At 38.4% G+C, this 15055-nt stretch overlaps 1 protein-coding gene across 1 annotated transcript; it reads right to left on the bottom strand.

Annotated features, from left to right (window-relative positions):
• Window positions 1–7447: 7447 nt before the first annotated feature.
• On the bottom strand, window positions 7448–14025 carry LOC139455622 (tektin-1-like). Its single transcript, XM_071237178.1, has 7 exons — window positions 13921–14025; window positions 13292–13500; window positions 11718–11883; window positions 10726–10854; window positions 10136–10279; window positions 8725–8947; window positions 7448–8400 (listed from the first exon to the last, which is right to left on the bottom strand). The coding sequence occupies exons 2-7, from the start codon at window positions 13479–13481 to the stop codon at window positions 8044–8046; spliced, it is 1209 nt and encodes a 402-aa protein (XP_071093279.1). The 5' UTR covers window positions 13482–13500; window positions 13921–14025; the 3' UTR covers window positions 7448–8043.
• Between the last annotated feature and the right edge of the window lie 1030 nt (window positions 14026–15055).

Raw genomic sequence — 15055 nt, 5'->3', positions numbered from 1 at the left:
TAGTAGTTTTATAATGAAGGTAGACATTTCGTGTGACCTCTGTGACGAGAGTAGGCCCAGCGCCAGGCAGGTGGTGCTCTCGACCACTGGGATTTGTAAGCTCACAAAGGCACATCCACATTTTGAAAAGGGGGTGAACTCTATATTGCCATATTATGTAAGAACTGAGCGATCATTGGACAGAATACTCACTGGTTCCTTCTCATTGAACCAGGCTGTGGCTTGTTTGATTGGTTGAAAACAGAGTATTGGTGATGTACCCTAGTCAAGGGATGAACACACAAGGAGGGACAACTAGGAGGTTCCTGAAAACAAGGGGAGAGCACCCTGTCTGGCTCTATTTCTGGTGTTATGGGAGTATGTGTGTTGTGTTGTCATTCTCTTGAGTATGTTTGTTGTTTTTTTCAGTTTACTTAATGTAAATAATGGAGAATAGAGACAGTTGGAACTTCAGGGTTTTATAAATTAAGAATTGCCTTCATGTGAGTTCATTGGAAAATGAACCTTCATTTCTAGTGAGGGCCAAACTGTCTGAATGTTGGAGCTTGTGACAGCGCCTTGTAATACATTTACATCTAATACAGGACGTCAAAATGGCTGACACGAAAAACGTGAGAGATTTCAGTGTTGTTCATGAATCTGTGGCGATTACAGGTGTTAGCTAATATTGATCAATTGGCTGATCTTTGAAAGGTGATTTTAAAGATGTGTCAAATAGATACTTATGTAAATGTATAGTTTGCTGTAGACTGTCACTTGTTAGTCTAGACATGGATGGAGTCTTTAGTTTGGGTTTGCATTTCTTCGTTTTGTTCACTAGGATGGGTCACAGTGAGTATATTTTTGAACAGGCATGTAGTTAAACTCTCTGACATATCCCAATGTGTGCTAAAGCACTAAGTTCAAGATTAAGGGGTCTAAATGATCAGAAATAATGCTTGTGTGATTATTCATGTAAGGGAATTCCAGGGGATTTCCTAGGAATGTGGAAGTAGTCCATCAGTGTTTATGTCCTCACATGAATACAATCTTGTGAAAAGCCATCATGTGTCGTTCATACACTTATGAACGTCAGTTTCGCCTCTCGTCCAGTGGTTTAAACTTGACCTTAAATAACTACAGATAAGTTGACAAGACCAGTGGAGATGTATGAATGGTGCACGTGTCTGTACTTGCTGCATCACTAACATCAAGGACCTTGGTCCACAGTTGGTGGTAAGAGGCGAAAACGGGATCGATGGTCGGGCTCGCTGACTTGGTTGAAGCATGTCTTCGTATCCCAATTGTGTGGATCGATGCTCATGATTTCAATCACTGGATTGTCTGGTCCAGACTCAATTATTTACGGACCGCCGTCATATAGCTGGAATATTGCTGAGTGGGGCGTAAAACAACCAACCAACCATCCACAGTTGGTGGTGGGTGGCACCATGCAGATATATAAAGTTCTGATTTATACCATGAAACTTGATGCCTTTTTCACTTTCACCTTCTCTATATACACCAGGCATGAAATTTCACACCCACTCCCATCATGTTTATTATAATTAAAAACTTATCATATCAAGAATTCTTGGACAACACGTTTGACTATCGCGGAAAACATTGAGCAAAAGAAAAATAGAAGCCTCTTGGAGATAGTGATTAAGTTTAATGTTGAGATTACAAAGTCACAGTGATCCTGTACTGGGCTTCAGGGCTTCGAATCTATTTAACAGTTTTCAAACAATCTACACTTCTATTGATTTTACAATTTGTTATGACATTTTGTGTGTCCACGTTTTAAATTTGTATTATTGAGATGACCATGTCTGGTTATTGTAAGATGAAGTTTTCTGTACCATACTGGCTTAGTTTTGCTTAGTATTCAGAATATGTAACTGTGTTAAGTTCTGTGTCTTTGTTCAGTGTCATTGCAGCTGTGCATTGTTGTTAGTTGAAGTCCTTGTATGTTTGGATGGTAGTTGTGTAGCCTTGTGTTAGTGTGTGTTGAAATAGTCTTATGGAATTCAGACTTGGTACGGAATATTATTTTTATGCTGAATATTATGTTTCTTCACTTAACCCTTTTTTAGTTGGTTTAAAGATTTTTCACTCTCGAAACCTTGGGTTTGTAGTCAAAATAAAATAAAAACCCTGTGTCAGAATGCCGAGATCTGATCGGTCCACATGATCTTGATAAAATACTATGTGTCCTGCCTTGGAGTGAAATAAATGTCTCAGGGGGAGAAGAAGTCGCTTATACCCCGCCATGAACAAGACAGACTGCACATGGATTTCTGAGATGCAGAATAAATACCTTAAAACCCCATGTACCCCTTGTGATACTGCTACAACTTATATTATCAGGCTTTGCTGTAATAAGGAAAGCTTTTACTTAACTCTTTCCTTTTTCATATTCTTGATTTTTATGGTTGTCGGATCTGTAAACCAAATAATTCTAAATATAGTGCCATATATTGCAGTGTACAAGCTTGACAGGAGGAAAGTGACACAGACCCCATGTTTAGTGTATCCTGGTAGTCTAAGGGATGCAACTCAGTCGAAAAATAAACCCATGCTAATACTCATGACTTTCTTTGACATTTGTACATGACAAACTTTTAGCATAGATAAAAACAAACAATTCTGATAATTTAATTGATCGCTGATCCATATCTTATATTAATATGATTTATCTTCGTATGGCATTGTGTGCACAACATCTTTCAAAATAATATTAAATGGGTGTCATGTGACAAGCATCAACAACCTGCCTCACTTTAGGCTTGCCTCCCACATTAGGCTGAAATGCTGTGATATGACTTAAATACTTTTGAAAATGACTTGAATTCCACATTTTAACTTAAATCTCTTGTATAGTTGCAGTGCTTGAAGACTTCATTCTTTTATGAAAGAACTTTTACTTGATCACTATGAGCTGACAGTTAATAAGGTGATAAACATATTCTGTTTTAAATTTCGAAGTGGTTCATTGTTGTTGATTATACACGGCTACATGTAACATCTCCATTCTACCATGACTAAAATATGTTTTTTTAAATTAGCTCACATGTTCAGTGATGCAGTCGGAAGTGGTTTTTCGGTCTTAACCACTTCAAATTTAAGGAAGAGAATTTATTGATGTCAACTTCTTTATTATGAGGAACACAACGTTTCGTTCATCATAATAAAGAAGTGGACATCCATAAATTCTCTTCCTTATGCGTATCACTTCTAAATGCCTTTCAAAGACTCTCTTCAAATTTACTCAAAATAACCAATCAAATTAGATGATCCTTCAGTGTCATGGTAGAATTATTCAAGAGACGAGTACAATAGCGAAAACTGGTTGTGTAAATGTTGTATGTCGCTCTTGTGTTTGGTTGGGTACAGGTGGCCCAGTTGTCTAAGGTGCTGCTATTTGCTGTATAGAGTGGCGACCCTTGGACATGCCAGAAATCTATGATAGTGGGTTTGAATCCTGGTTCGCCCTGATTATGTCCCTAGGTTTCTCAGCACCATACCCGTGCTCAAGGTTGTCACCGAAGTTGTGCGGTTCGCCCCGATTATGTTTCTAGGTTTGTCAGCACCATAACCGTGCTCGTGGGTTTCACCGAAGTAGTAAACGTCTAAGACCTGCATCACTTATAATTGGAATACTGTTAAAAGCGGCATTAAACCCAACTCACTCACTCACGGAAGTGGTGAATGTCTGATCCCTACACCACCTCGGGCTCTCATCCCTCATAAAGCTGACATGCCATGATATAACTGAAATACTGTTCAAAGTGGCATTAAACCCAACTCAGTCACTTGTATGCATCATATTTCATTGTTTCTCAAATGTTTATGTCTGTATTGTCAGTTACCGTATTTGACGTAATAAGCGCCCAGGGCGCTCTCGAAATAAGAAATAGGGGGCTCTTATTAGAATATAATTTTGGTGAAAGAGTTGAAAGAACGTAAATTTCATGGTTGATGCTGATGGCCTGAAATGATACAAAAGAAAAATCTGTGCGTATTATACACCACAGATATATTTTTCCAGAATTTAATTGCCCGTAATTAAGGGTGCATATAACACACCAATGCGTATTATACACGAATAAGTAAGTCTTGTGTGCATTGATACATCTGAAGGGTGCTAATTGGGATTGTTCACTAGCCAATATATTAGCAAATATCGCCGTGAGCGCTTATTACGTCGAATACGATATTAATCTTCTACATACAGGGTAAGGAGAGGGGCGATTACCAGCAGGAAGGGGTTCCGGAATTACCTCCCTTGCTCAGCTTTTTAATATATGTATGTATATATATATAAATATATGTCATGAAATGATTTCTACTTACACCTGTAATGATTTGTGTTTGTATCTGTGTCTTTTCTGTCTTCATCACAAAATTGTATACAGGATTCCGGGTTACAATTGGTCCCCAGCAACCTATGCTGGTCCTAACAGGCAACCAAATGGTTGGTTGGTTGGTTTGTTGTTTAACGCCACAAACAGCAATATTCTATAGCTATATGATGGCGATCTGTAAATAACCAATCAGGACCAGATAATTCAGTGATTAATATCATGAGCATGGATCCATTGGGATCGATGTCATGCTTCAACCAAGTCAGCAAGCCTGACCACCCCATCCTGTTAGTCGCCTCTTACGACAAGCATAGTCACCTGTTACAGCAAGCATGGGTTGCTGAAGACCTATTCTACCCCGGATCTTCATGGGTTGCAACCAAATGGATCAGGTGGACAGGCTTGGTGAGATGGGCAGCTTTGCTGGTTGATTGCATGTCATTGTACCCTGACTGCGTGGATCGCTGCTCACAATATCAATCACTGGTCCAGGTTTGATTATTTACAGGCTGTCATCACATAGTGGCAGTATTGCTGAGTGTGGCATTAACATACAAGCAGAATTTGTGTAAAGTGTAAGTCTATTTTTTGGGGAGTGTGTGGGATTCCTAATTTTGATTTTGTTTTTCATCATTGGTTAAAGGAAAATGGCATGAATAGTAAAGACAATTGGCTGCTTCTCGTCATAAAAGATAATTTCTTTTAATGCAACATTTGTGAAAAATCTGTAAACCAAGTAATTATGTAAAGCCTTAGTTATTTCCAAGGGTCCTTAATCCATTTCATTAGAATCAAATCTTTTACTCCGATTAAGCTTTGAAAGACCAATATCAGTGAAGGATGCATTGGTACTTGAGCCAATCAGCTATCAGCATTCTAAAACAGTTTGGCATAACTTCTTTCCTCCCTTGGTCAGAAACATTGATCTTAACAAAAGAAAAACAACACAAAACGCAAGTTTTCTTTCGATAGTGCTTCCTTTTGGGTGTAGATGCCTTGGCAGTCAGAGGAGATCGGGTGTGGATCCTCAAGAAATTAAGCAGATCCTTTATTATTGCCACATGGAACTGACTGTTTATGTTTGAATACAGAAATAACATGCTGCTTTGAATGATTTTCTTGCTTATACAACCTCCTGTGGAATGCAGGAAGGTACGCGTTGGAGCAAAAGATCTGATTCTTCTAGGATTTTTCATTTCATACAGATTGTAAAATTCTTTGATTGTATCTTGTATGTTGACTGTATGAAGTGTGTATTTTACATTGTTTGTTTGTTGCCCGATTCCTTATCATGCATGTAAGCCTAATTTATTAATTTATCGTGAGCAAAAGATTTATATTTTCACACATTTAATAAACATTTTGTCAAGTTTAGTATGTTTGTTATTGTGCATTATCCTGATATGAGTGTTGTTGTACGCCAGTCCGCACTGGTGCTCGAATATTGCTGAGTTCAGCGTTAAACAACGAACACCAGTCCTCGGGTGTCACGTCAGCCGAGGGGTGGGTGGGTAGCCTAGTGGTTAAAGCATTCACTTGTCACACTGAAGACCTGGGTTCGATTCCCTACATGGGTACAATGTGTGAAGCCCATTTCTGGTGTCCTCCCCACCTTGATATTGCTCGAATATTTCTAAAAGCAGCGAAAAAACCATACTCACTCACTCACTCACATTTTATTTTGAAACAATAGATAGACACTTCTACAATGTTCTGGGGTGTTGTGATGGGCACTGGTGGCCCAGTTATCTAAGGCACCACAATTCGCTGTGCAGAGTTGCATCCCTTGCTGGTAACCTAAAGTGGTTAATGTCTCAGACCTGCATCACTTTCCTTCCCATATTAAGCTGACATGCCTGATATAACTGGAATATTGTTCGAAGCGGTGTTAAGCCCAACTCACTCCGTGAATCAACAAGTCTAGGCCAGGCTTGCCAGTGGTTGACAGCATGAGCCATCAGGGCGTAAGTCAAACGGGTGAGTCACACAATGTGACACCCAGATTCTCTGCGGGTTCTTCATCATGGTGGTCACCTATTCTGCCCAAAATTAACTGGTTATTGCTGGACAAGGTTATGATACATCCTTTTACTTAAGAATCTCTTTTATGATATATCACACATTACTTACAGTCTCTTTAAGGGTGATGATAATTGTACAAGCTTTAAAATATTTACCCATATTTTAATAATGACTCCCTCAATAGAATCCAACCTTGGCAATGTCGGACAAGTCCATATTTGGAACAGGTGGATATTTCCTGTATAGTCTCACAATCCTCACCTGTACCTTTTCTTCCAATACTAATGGTCATATCTCTCCGGCTTTTGGATGTGATCGTTTGGCCATCCTGTTTATCTGTGTTGCCAAGCTACATCTAAGGGGAACAACTCACAAGACATTCCCCTCTCAAAAATAATGTTGTCCAATACACGACATCAAGTTGCAGGTGCATGTTCGAATCTCCAGAAATGACATGATAGAACAATGTTTTATCGTGAAATAAATCACACTTCATTCTTTATTGTTCTTTGCAGTTTATTGTGTAGCTAGCCTATCTTATATTCTTCTGTAATACTATGATTAATTCAACATTTCTTAGTTTGCCAATCAAGTTCTGACACTTTACACCCTTGCCATCCTTTACCTTTCTGACTTTGATTTTTTTCTCAGGGATAGAATTGGATATTTATATAAATTATTGATATCATTAACATTAGGTCAAACCAGTTTAATTCCTTGTTTTGCCCCTGTCCCCAAGTCATTTTGTAGCCATTTTCAAAACAAACAAAATATTCCTTTCAAAAGACTTCACCTGAAGGCGAGCTACCCTTCGAACACTGCTGAAGCTCGAGGATGATTTCAAACCGTTTCTAGCAATATTCCAGCAATATCCAGGCGGGGAACACCAGAAATTTGCTTCAATACTGTACCCATGTGGGGATTTGAACCCGGGTCTTCAGTGTGGTGAGGTGAGTCATGCTTTAACCTCCAGGCTACCCCACCGCCTGTTTATGCTCATTGATGTATGACCTCGTGTTGGTTCCACACCTCATCTCAATTCATAAAAAAACAACTAAAAATGATAGTTAAATTCCAGGTTTATTACCTACGATTGTGATAACATGTAAATTCACAGAATACATATACTGACAAAATGTACAGCTATATAAAGTGTACACTGGCAAAATAAATCTTCATCACAGTTTAAGATAAGCACTGGACAATAGATGCAGTACCTGGTGATAAATTCATAAATTCACAGTTACATTCTCAGGTTAATGCATCAACTTGTTCAATGGTAGTATTGCTAGAACAGAACCATGAAGACAAACTCTTTAAAACTTTGGAAACAGATTCATTTGGTGTCAAGATCTGTCACAACTGAATTGATTAAATGTTCCATTAAAGCTCAACCTAATTAAAAAGATAATGTTGACCACAAAAGAGTGTTACAGATATGAATAATTTTCTGATATGTGTCATTTCTACTCAATATCAAGAACATGTAAACATTGTAAGCAGTGACCTCAAATTGACGTTTCTGCTGTTTCTTGACCAAATATTAAAAATGAATAGAATTTCAATGGAAAGGTTTGTAATCTTTAACAAAGAGACATATTTTGGAGATGCAAATTCATAATTCCAAACGATGTTCGAGTGTAACTATTAATCAACATAGCTGTTAGTGCGACCCTCAATAACTCTGAATGTTGATGCTCTTCCTCATACCCACACACTCGACCTCATCAATAAACAGGGTGTTGGCCTTGACTTGAATATCCTCTTCCAGCGACAGCTGGTTACGAATGAGTCCTTTGAGGGAATCTTGGGATTGCTGAAGACGTTCCTGGAGACGTCCAACGGATTCCTCGATTTCACCAACTTCTTCAATGAGGCGGTACTGCACATGGTCGCGACACAGTTCTACGTTGGGTCGGTTTGTGCGGGTGTCAAGACGTGTCTGAGCCAGTTTTAGTGGTGATACTTTATCAGCGATGGCTTTCGTGAGGCGCGAGATGTTCTCCTCGATTTCCTTGATCTGGGCAAGAACCTGGAGATGGAAATGGTTCATTATTATTATGTTTGCAATACAAGGCCATTAAAAACATTTATATATATTAATATACACTTTTGAAAATGCTAGGCCAACAGATATGTTTTTTCTATTGAAACCAGAATTACCAGAAACCTTTTCAATGTGAAATCTCTGATGGAACAATCAGAATAGATCATAGCTTTGGGAGAATCTTCCCAACAGGTTTGTAACCTAAAGTAAGTAAATGTTCAGATCCAGCCCGAATATCACTGTTCTGCCACGTTGTGGTTGTTTAACCAGGGTCCTGATATGATTTGCTCTAAGAAAGGCCTCCAGTACCTTGTTAAGATGGTCCTCCAGCTTGCCCTTGGTGTCCTTGGTTTCCGCTATGCGCTTGCTGAAGGCCAGGTCAACAGCCTCACACTGCTTCTGCATGTCATTGGACGACTGCTGCAGGATACCGTCGACCAGAGACCTCAGATCCACAGAGCTCTGTCTCTCACGCTCTGCCTGCTCAATGTTGGCATTCGAGAAATCTTGCCAGTCCTCTGGTGTAACGGAACTGTTCAAGGGGGATAACTCTCATTAGGAAATGGTTAAATAAATAATTCTCATCTTAGATTAACCAGTGTAAACTCAGTTCTGTTATCATTAATATCCAAGATCGAGGCAAATCTTGCCAGTCCTCTGGTGTAACGGAACTGTTCAAGGGGGATAACTCATGTTAGGAAATGGTTCAATAAATAATTCTCATCTTAGATTAGCAGGCGTAAACTATCTCAGCTCTGTTATTATAAATATCCAAGAACCAAATTGCTAGCATTGCATACTTATGTTTAAATAACACCATGCTGAAAATAGCCATCCAATCAAATTACATGTGTCATAGAGTGATGGTGATAGACACATGACTTCCTTAATTAAACTATATGGTAGCAAATATTTGTTCTAATAGACTGGAGGTGTATTATTGGTGATGCAAGACCATTCCAGTATGGAAATTTGGAGTTTTATATATCTTTAATCAATTGGACTACAGTTGTTGCTATTACTTTTCCTCAACTCACACCATAAATTCAGTTTTAAGACTTTTGAAAGTGTTATCATAAACACATGGGTTATCATATTTTATAGCTAAAATGGATTTAATTATCATTAAAACTCCTGCATGTTATCAGGAATGCGTGGGCCACTGTAACTTTATAATGCCCTCATATTACTTGATGACGGGCCATTATCACGCCCGTTGTTAGGTGACATCATAGGATAGGGATACGTGATGTCACGTTCAATAGTGACGTCATCTGGTTTGTTCTATGACGTTTCCATATTTGTAAAAGTGGGTCAGTGACATTTGTGTTGGTTGCAGTAAATGTTTCAAAACCGATATTGTTGTTTCTTTTTATTTGATAACAAATTCCATCCATTTTAGCTATAATAATAATACCGCTATTTTTCAGGGCATTATCATTTGCAGAAGCCCTCGGTCTTTTCAACTGCCCTCCTTCGTCAGGCAGTTAATGGAAGACCTCAGGCTTCTGCAAATGATGATGCCCTGAAAAATAGCGTTACCCTTATACTATATGTTATCATATGTACAGCTCTTGCTAAATTGCATACTGCCAAACCCAGTACATAAATTCACTCGAAAATAAAGCTGTATTTCCAAGTATGCCCGGTATTGATTCATTAAAGCTACTATTCTGTGAAATCCAGGCCTTAGCTGTATAGTGTGTACACCAACACCTACTTTGCCTCGATCTTGGCAGTGCCCTCCTTGTATCTGAGGTTGGCTGAGTTGTTGCGGAGATTCTGACAGTACTCATCGATGCTCATGGAGGAGAACTTATCCTTCAGATCTTTCTCCAACTGGTAACGTGATTTGCGGTTCAGTCTGAAACAATACACACATTTTAGATTGCAAGAACACCAGCGCTTGTGACAGATTGCTGCATCCTGATATCCATAAAAGAAAAAACAGGAACTCAACATTCAGTGCCTAATCTCTTAGTTCAAAGCTCTCTGTTACAAGCATATACATATACATGTCACTGTTAAAATAGGGCAGTAGGGTAGCCTAGTGATTGAAGCGTCCTCTTGTCAATCAACCAGTCAAGCTTCAATTCCCCACATGGGTAAAGTGTGCGAAGCCCATTTCAGGTTGCTGGAATATTGCTAAAAGAGCATAAAAAGATACTCACTGTTAAAATATTAAATATCCAGCACTTTAAAACAGAATCAAAGAAACTTCTATAAAGAAAATCTACTGAAAAATCTACAATGATGTTCACAACATGTCCTGGCTGGTTGGCTAAAAACTGTGCAAGGGAGACAACTCACCTGATCTGCTCAGTGCCCTGTTCGAGGGTGCGTCTGAGGAGGGCTTGAACTCCCTCGATTGTCTCCACCTCCTTGATCAGTTCCTTCTGCACATCATCATGGACCAGGTCGATCCCAAAGCGCTTTTCTCTGCAGAAGCAATCCACACAGTAAAAATCTGTTCCATTACTGACTTTTAATCAGACCCGAGTACCCGGATGATTAATTATGAATATCAATCTACACAATTGGGATGCGATGATATGCATCAACCAAGTCAGCGAGACTGACCATCCAACCCTGTTAGTTGCCTCTTATGACAAGCATGGGTTCTATTCTAACCTGGGTATGCTCAAGGAAACCATGTTAATCCAGATGGTTCCATCCTCAGTGAAATCATTCCAGGATTAAAGAACAATGGGTATGTGGCCGAACGAGGTTTTGGTTTCCTGCTTTTAAAACAACTAAACAAATATTACTCCAAAAACAAAGTCAAAGAGAGTTGGTATTTATATTTAACCCATTAACTGACCATACCAAACAAAATCATGCAAACTAAAAAATGATGAGATATATTTATTGTTATTTCGACCTACCTTTCCTATTTGTTGAAATATCTATAAACTATCAGTCGCCAAAAGCATTACCTTATTCAACGTAATAAGCGCCCAGGGTGCTCTCAAAATTAGAAATAGGGGGCTCTTATTAGAATATTATTTTGGTGAGAAAAACAGTTGAAAGATAAATTTTGTGGTTTATACTGACAGCCTGAAATGTTTATGTACAACATATATATTTTCCAGAATTTAATTGCCCATACTTAAGGGCGCATATAACACACGGGTGTGTATTATACATGAATAAATAAGTCTTGTGTACATTGATCAATTGAAAGGGGTGCTAATTGGGATTGTTCACCAGCCAATATATAAGGAAATATTGCTGTGGGCACTTATTAGAGCAGGGCGATTATTACGTTGAATATGGTAGTATTAACAGCTCCATGTTCCTACCTGTTGATGAGACACTGCCTTGCTATATGCAGGGGTTCCTCTGTAGCCTCCAGTGCTTTCTCCACTCGGGTCTTGAAGGTCTGCAGACTGTCAACCTCCGTAGCGAGACTGTCAAGCTTGTCGTCAAGCTCCTTCTTCCAGTACTTGATGTCATCCAGGCGCTGCTCTGTCAATCATAATCATCATTGTCATAAGACTATTGGAATAATAATCATTGTCATTCAAGATTTCAGGGAAAAGAATTTAGATACATTTTCTCTTGTCTGCATATTGATCTGCTACAGAGTTGCCATCTACCCATTGGTAAAAGTGGTAGTCCACACGGAAATGGCACTTAATCCTAATGTTTACTTTTGTCTTGTTTGTTTGGTGTTTAATGCTGCACTGTTTAACACCGCACTCAGCAGTATTCCAGCTATTCTGTAGGTCTGTAAATAATTATATTTGAGTCTGGACCAGACAATGCAGTGATTGCCATCGTGAGAAATGTTCTATGCAATTTGGATATGAATCTACCAAGTCAGAAAGCCTGACCATCCGATCACGAAAGTCACCCTTTATGACAAGCATAGGTTGCTTAAGTTTGTTTTTATTGTTTTTTTGCCAGACAATCCAGTGATTGATATCATGTGCATCGATCTACGCAACTGGTATATGATGACATGCATCAACGAAATCAGTGAGCCTGATCACCTGATCCTGATGCCTCTTACGACAAACATGGATTGCTGAAGACCAATTCTAACCCTGATCTTAAGGGGCCAGATTGCTAAAAACCTGTTCTAACCGGGAATCTTCACATGGCTGAAGTTTTGTACCGGTAGTATCAATCTAGTGGACTAACATTTTGAAACCTATTATTAAGGCAATGCGAATGATTTAATAGCATGATCAAGATGGCTGCCAACAGGCTCTGTGAATGATTATTATTCCCTGCCTAAAAGTGGTGGGGGGTATATTGGAACAGAGTTTTTTCAGAGAATGGACCATTCGTATATATTAAAATCACATTTATACATTTTTCTGGTGACATAAAGGGACCCTAGTGCCTAGTGCTAGAAAGGACTTTTTTTTTTACAGTTCATATTCACTACTATATGAACAAACAACATTCTAATGTGCCCCATAGCGGGGGATAGTGATAACACAGTTTTCTTGTTGTCATTGTCATAAGGCTCTTGAAATTATAATTATCATTTCTCTTTGGCTTTGATAATAATTAGAATCATCCTCAGCTACCTAGAATATGTACTAGAATTAGTTTTCATTCAAACTAGTATAAATGTGTGTGCTGTGATTTAATAATTTATTCTACTTTCTATTTAATCTGTAATTTAAAAACATACACTGTACAGAAAACATGATTTTAAAGCCATGTAAACACACTGGCAACAACAGATTATATACCACATCATTAGAACCAGTATAAAAACCTATGGTTATGATGATAAGGGGGCAAATAAAAAAAATAAACCATGAATAGTGAGCTGAACAGAAATAAACATTGTTATTTGTTTAAAGTTCTATAGCGTTCCCTAACTATTTATAAGGATAATTGTCAGTTGAATTCTTACCGAATTTCTTGTTGACATCCCTTTGAGTTTTATCTGTCCTTTTCTCTGTTTCATCAGCTAAACGTTTTGATTCTTCAACTAATCTCTCAGATGCTGCCCTTTCGACTTCAGCATTTGCATATTTTGTGAGGTTAGACCGAGTCCAGTCCTCGTGAGCAAAGCGTGACGGGGCTGAAACCACCTTGGCCATGGCTTCTCAAAGGATGGGTCTGAAAATAAACAAAATACATTCAGTCAACTCTGCCCATTACCAGTGAGAAATATTTCATCTTATTGTTTGGACAAAAGCGTTTGTGAAACCCAAAAGCATTTTTCCCCAGTGCACATCTAGTGAAGTGGTGTGCATTGCTTTACTTTTTTGGTCTTTGGATAGAAAGAATGTAAATGGTAGGGTGGTATATATTGTAGTAGGTCAATAAATCTTCCCCACACTTTAAATAAATGGCACTTAATAACTGAAGCCGCTCCGATATTCAACATTGTCATCGTTGTGAATTTGCTAAACCATGTAAACAAAGTCCTTTATCGGTACTTTCTAGTTGTATAATGGTCGTGCAAAGTAACGGTGTTTAAGTTTCCTATACCAGACCCGGAGAAAGTTGAACGAGATATCAAATCAGAAACATTACCTTGAAACTTCGGGAAACTTCCAACGGATCGCGAATATCTGGCGATTTGACCTAAACAGTGTGCTCTTTTCTACCAGCCTATTTGACAGTGGCGATTTCCTAGCAACCGTGGTTGCTACAGCAAACTGCGCGTGCGTTAACAGGAAGTTGTTGTGAAACTATTAGCTTTACAACTAATAAGAATCGACTGTAGCTGCTGGGAGTATGGCTGCTTGTGCGGTTTAATGTTATTTCTTGTGTGTTAACACATGTTTTAAATGATACCTGTTACGCAGCTTAATTATGTAGTATATGTTATGATAGCCTTTCTTACCCCTTCCATGAAATAAACTTTCTTGAAAAATGCTTTATTATATATAGCCAAATAAAATAATTTTATTGTGTCTCTCATGGTTAAAAAAAATCGACAAAATAGATGGGCCAGGTTAAAAATATTCCAGATCTCTTTTAATTGAAGAAAATCATAAAAGCCACAATTTATATTTTAGGATGGCATAATAAATTTGGTTTTGTCACCAAATGTTGTTGGTTTGTTGTTTAACGCCGCACTCAACAATATTCCAGCTATATGATGGCGGTATGTACAAAATCGAGTCTGGGCCAGACAATCCAGTGATTAATATCATGAATATCAATCCACACTTTGGGGATCGATGACATGCATCAACCAAGTCAGCGAGTCTGACCACCCGATCCCGTTAGTCGCCTCTTACGACAAGCATAGTCGCCTTTTCCAGCAGGCATGGGTTGCTGAAGACGTATTCTATCCTGGATCTTCACGGGTCGTCACCAAACGAAAACGATTATTATTATGTTTGGGACACAAACGTAGCGTAAGTGTTTATAGAGAAAAAAGACTGATAAAAAGAATGTAAGCATCCGGTAATAATTAGAAGCAATTTATGATCTGATATAAAGTTTCGACGTTTATTCAATTTTTACTTGAGTAAACTGAGATAGTTAAGATACGCATTACATTAACATAACTGTGTCAAACTGGGCTGAATATATTTGGTCTTTAAGTAATAATGTATATTCTAAATTATATCATATGATTTTAAAAATGAAGTAATATAAACTGCAAATATACACCAAAAAGGGAAACGGTGAATCCGCAGCCACTACCAACTCGTAG

The sequence above is a fragment of the Haliotis cracherodii genome, unplaced genomic scaffold, assembly GCF_022045235.1.
Source record: "Haliotis cracherodii isolate W230 unplaced genomic scaffold, xgHalCrac1.p SCAF_11, whole genome shotgun sequence".
NCBI classification, from domain to species: Eukaryota; Metazoa; Mollusca; class Gastropoda; order Lepetellida; family Haliotidae; genus Haliotis; species Haliotis cracherodii.
This window is presented reverse-complemented; position numbering and strand designations above follow the sequence as displayed.

Bases quoted from the DNA above. Each gene is read 5' to 3' on its own strand.
- LOC139455622 (XM_071237178.1), bottom strand. From the start codon at position 13,481: ATGGCCAAGGTGGTTTCAGCCCCGTCACGCTTTGCTCACGAGGACTGG. The intron at 10,280-10,725 runs GTGAGTTGTCTC...GTATTGTTTCAG, and splicing joins CAGGGCACTGAGCAGATCAG to ACTGAACCGCAAATCACGTT. The intron at 8,948-10,135 runs GTAGGTGTTGGT...CCCCTTGAACAG, and splicing joins ACTGCCAAGATCGAGGCAAA to TTCCGTTACACCAGAGGACT.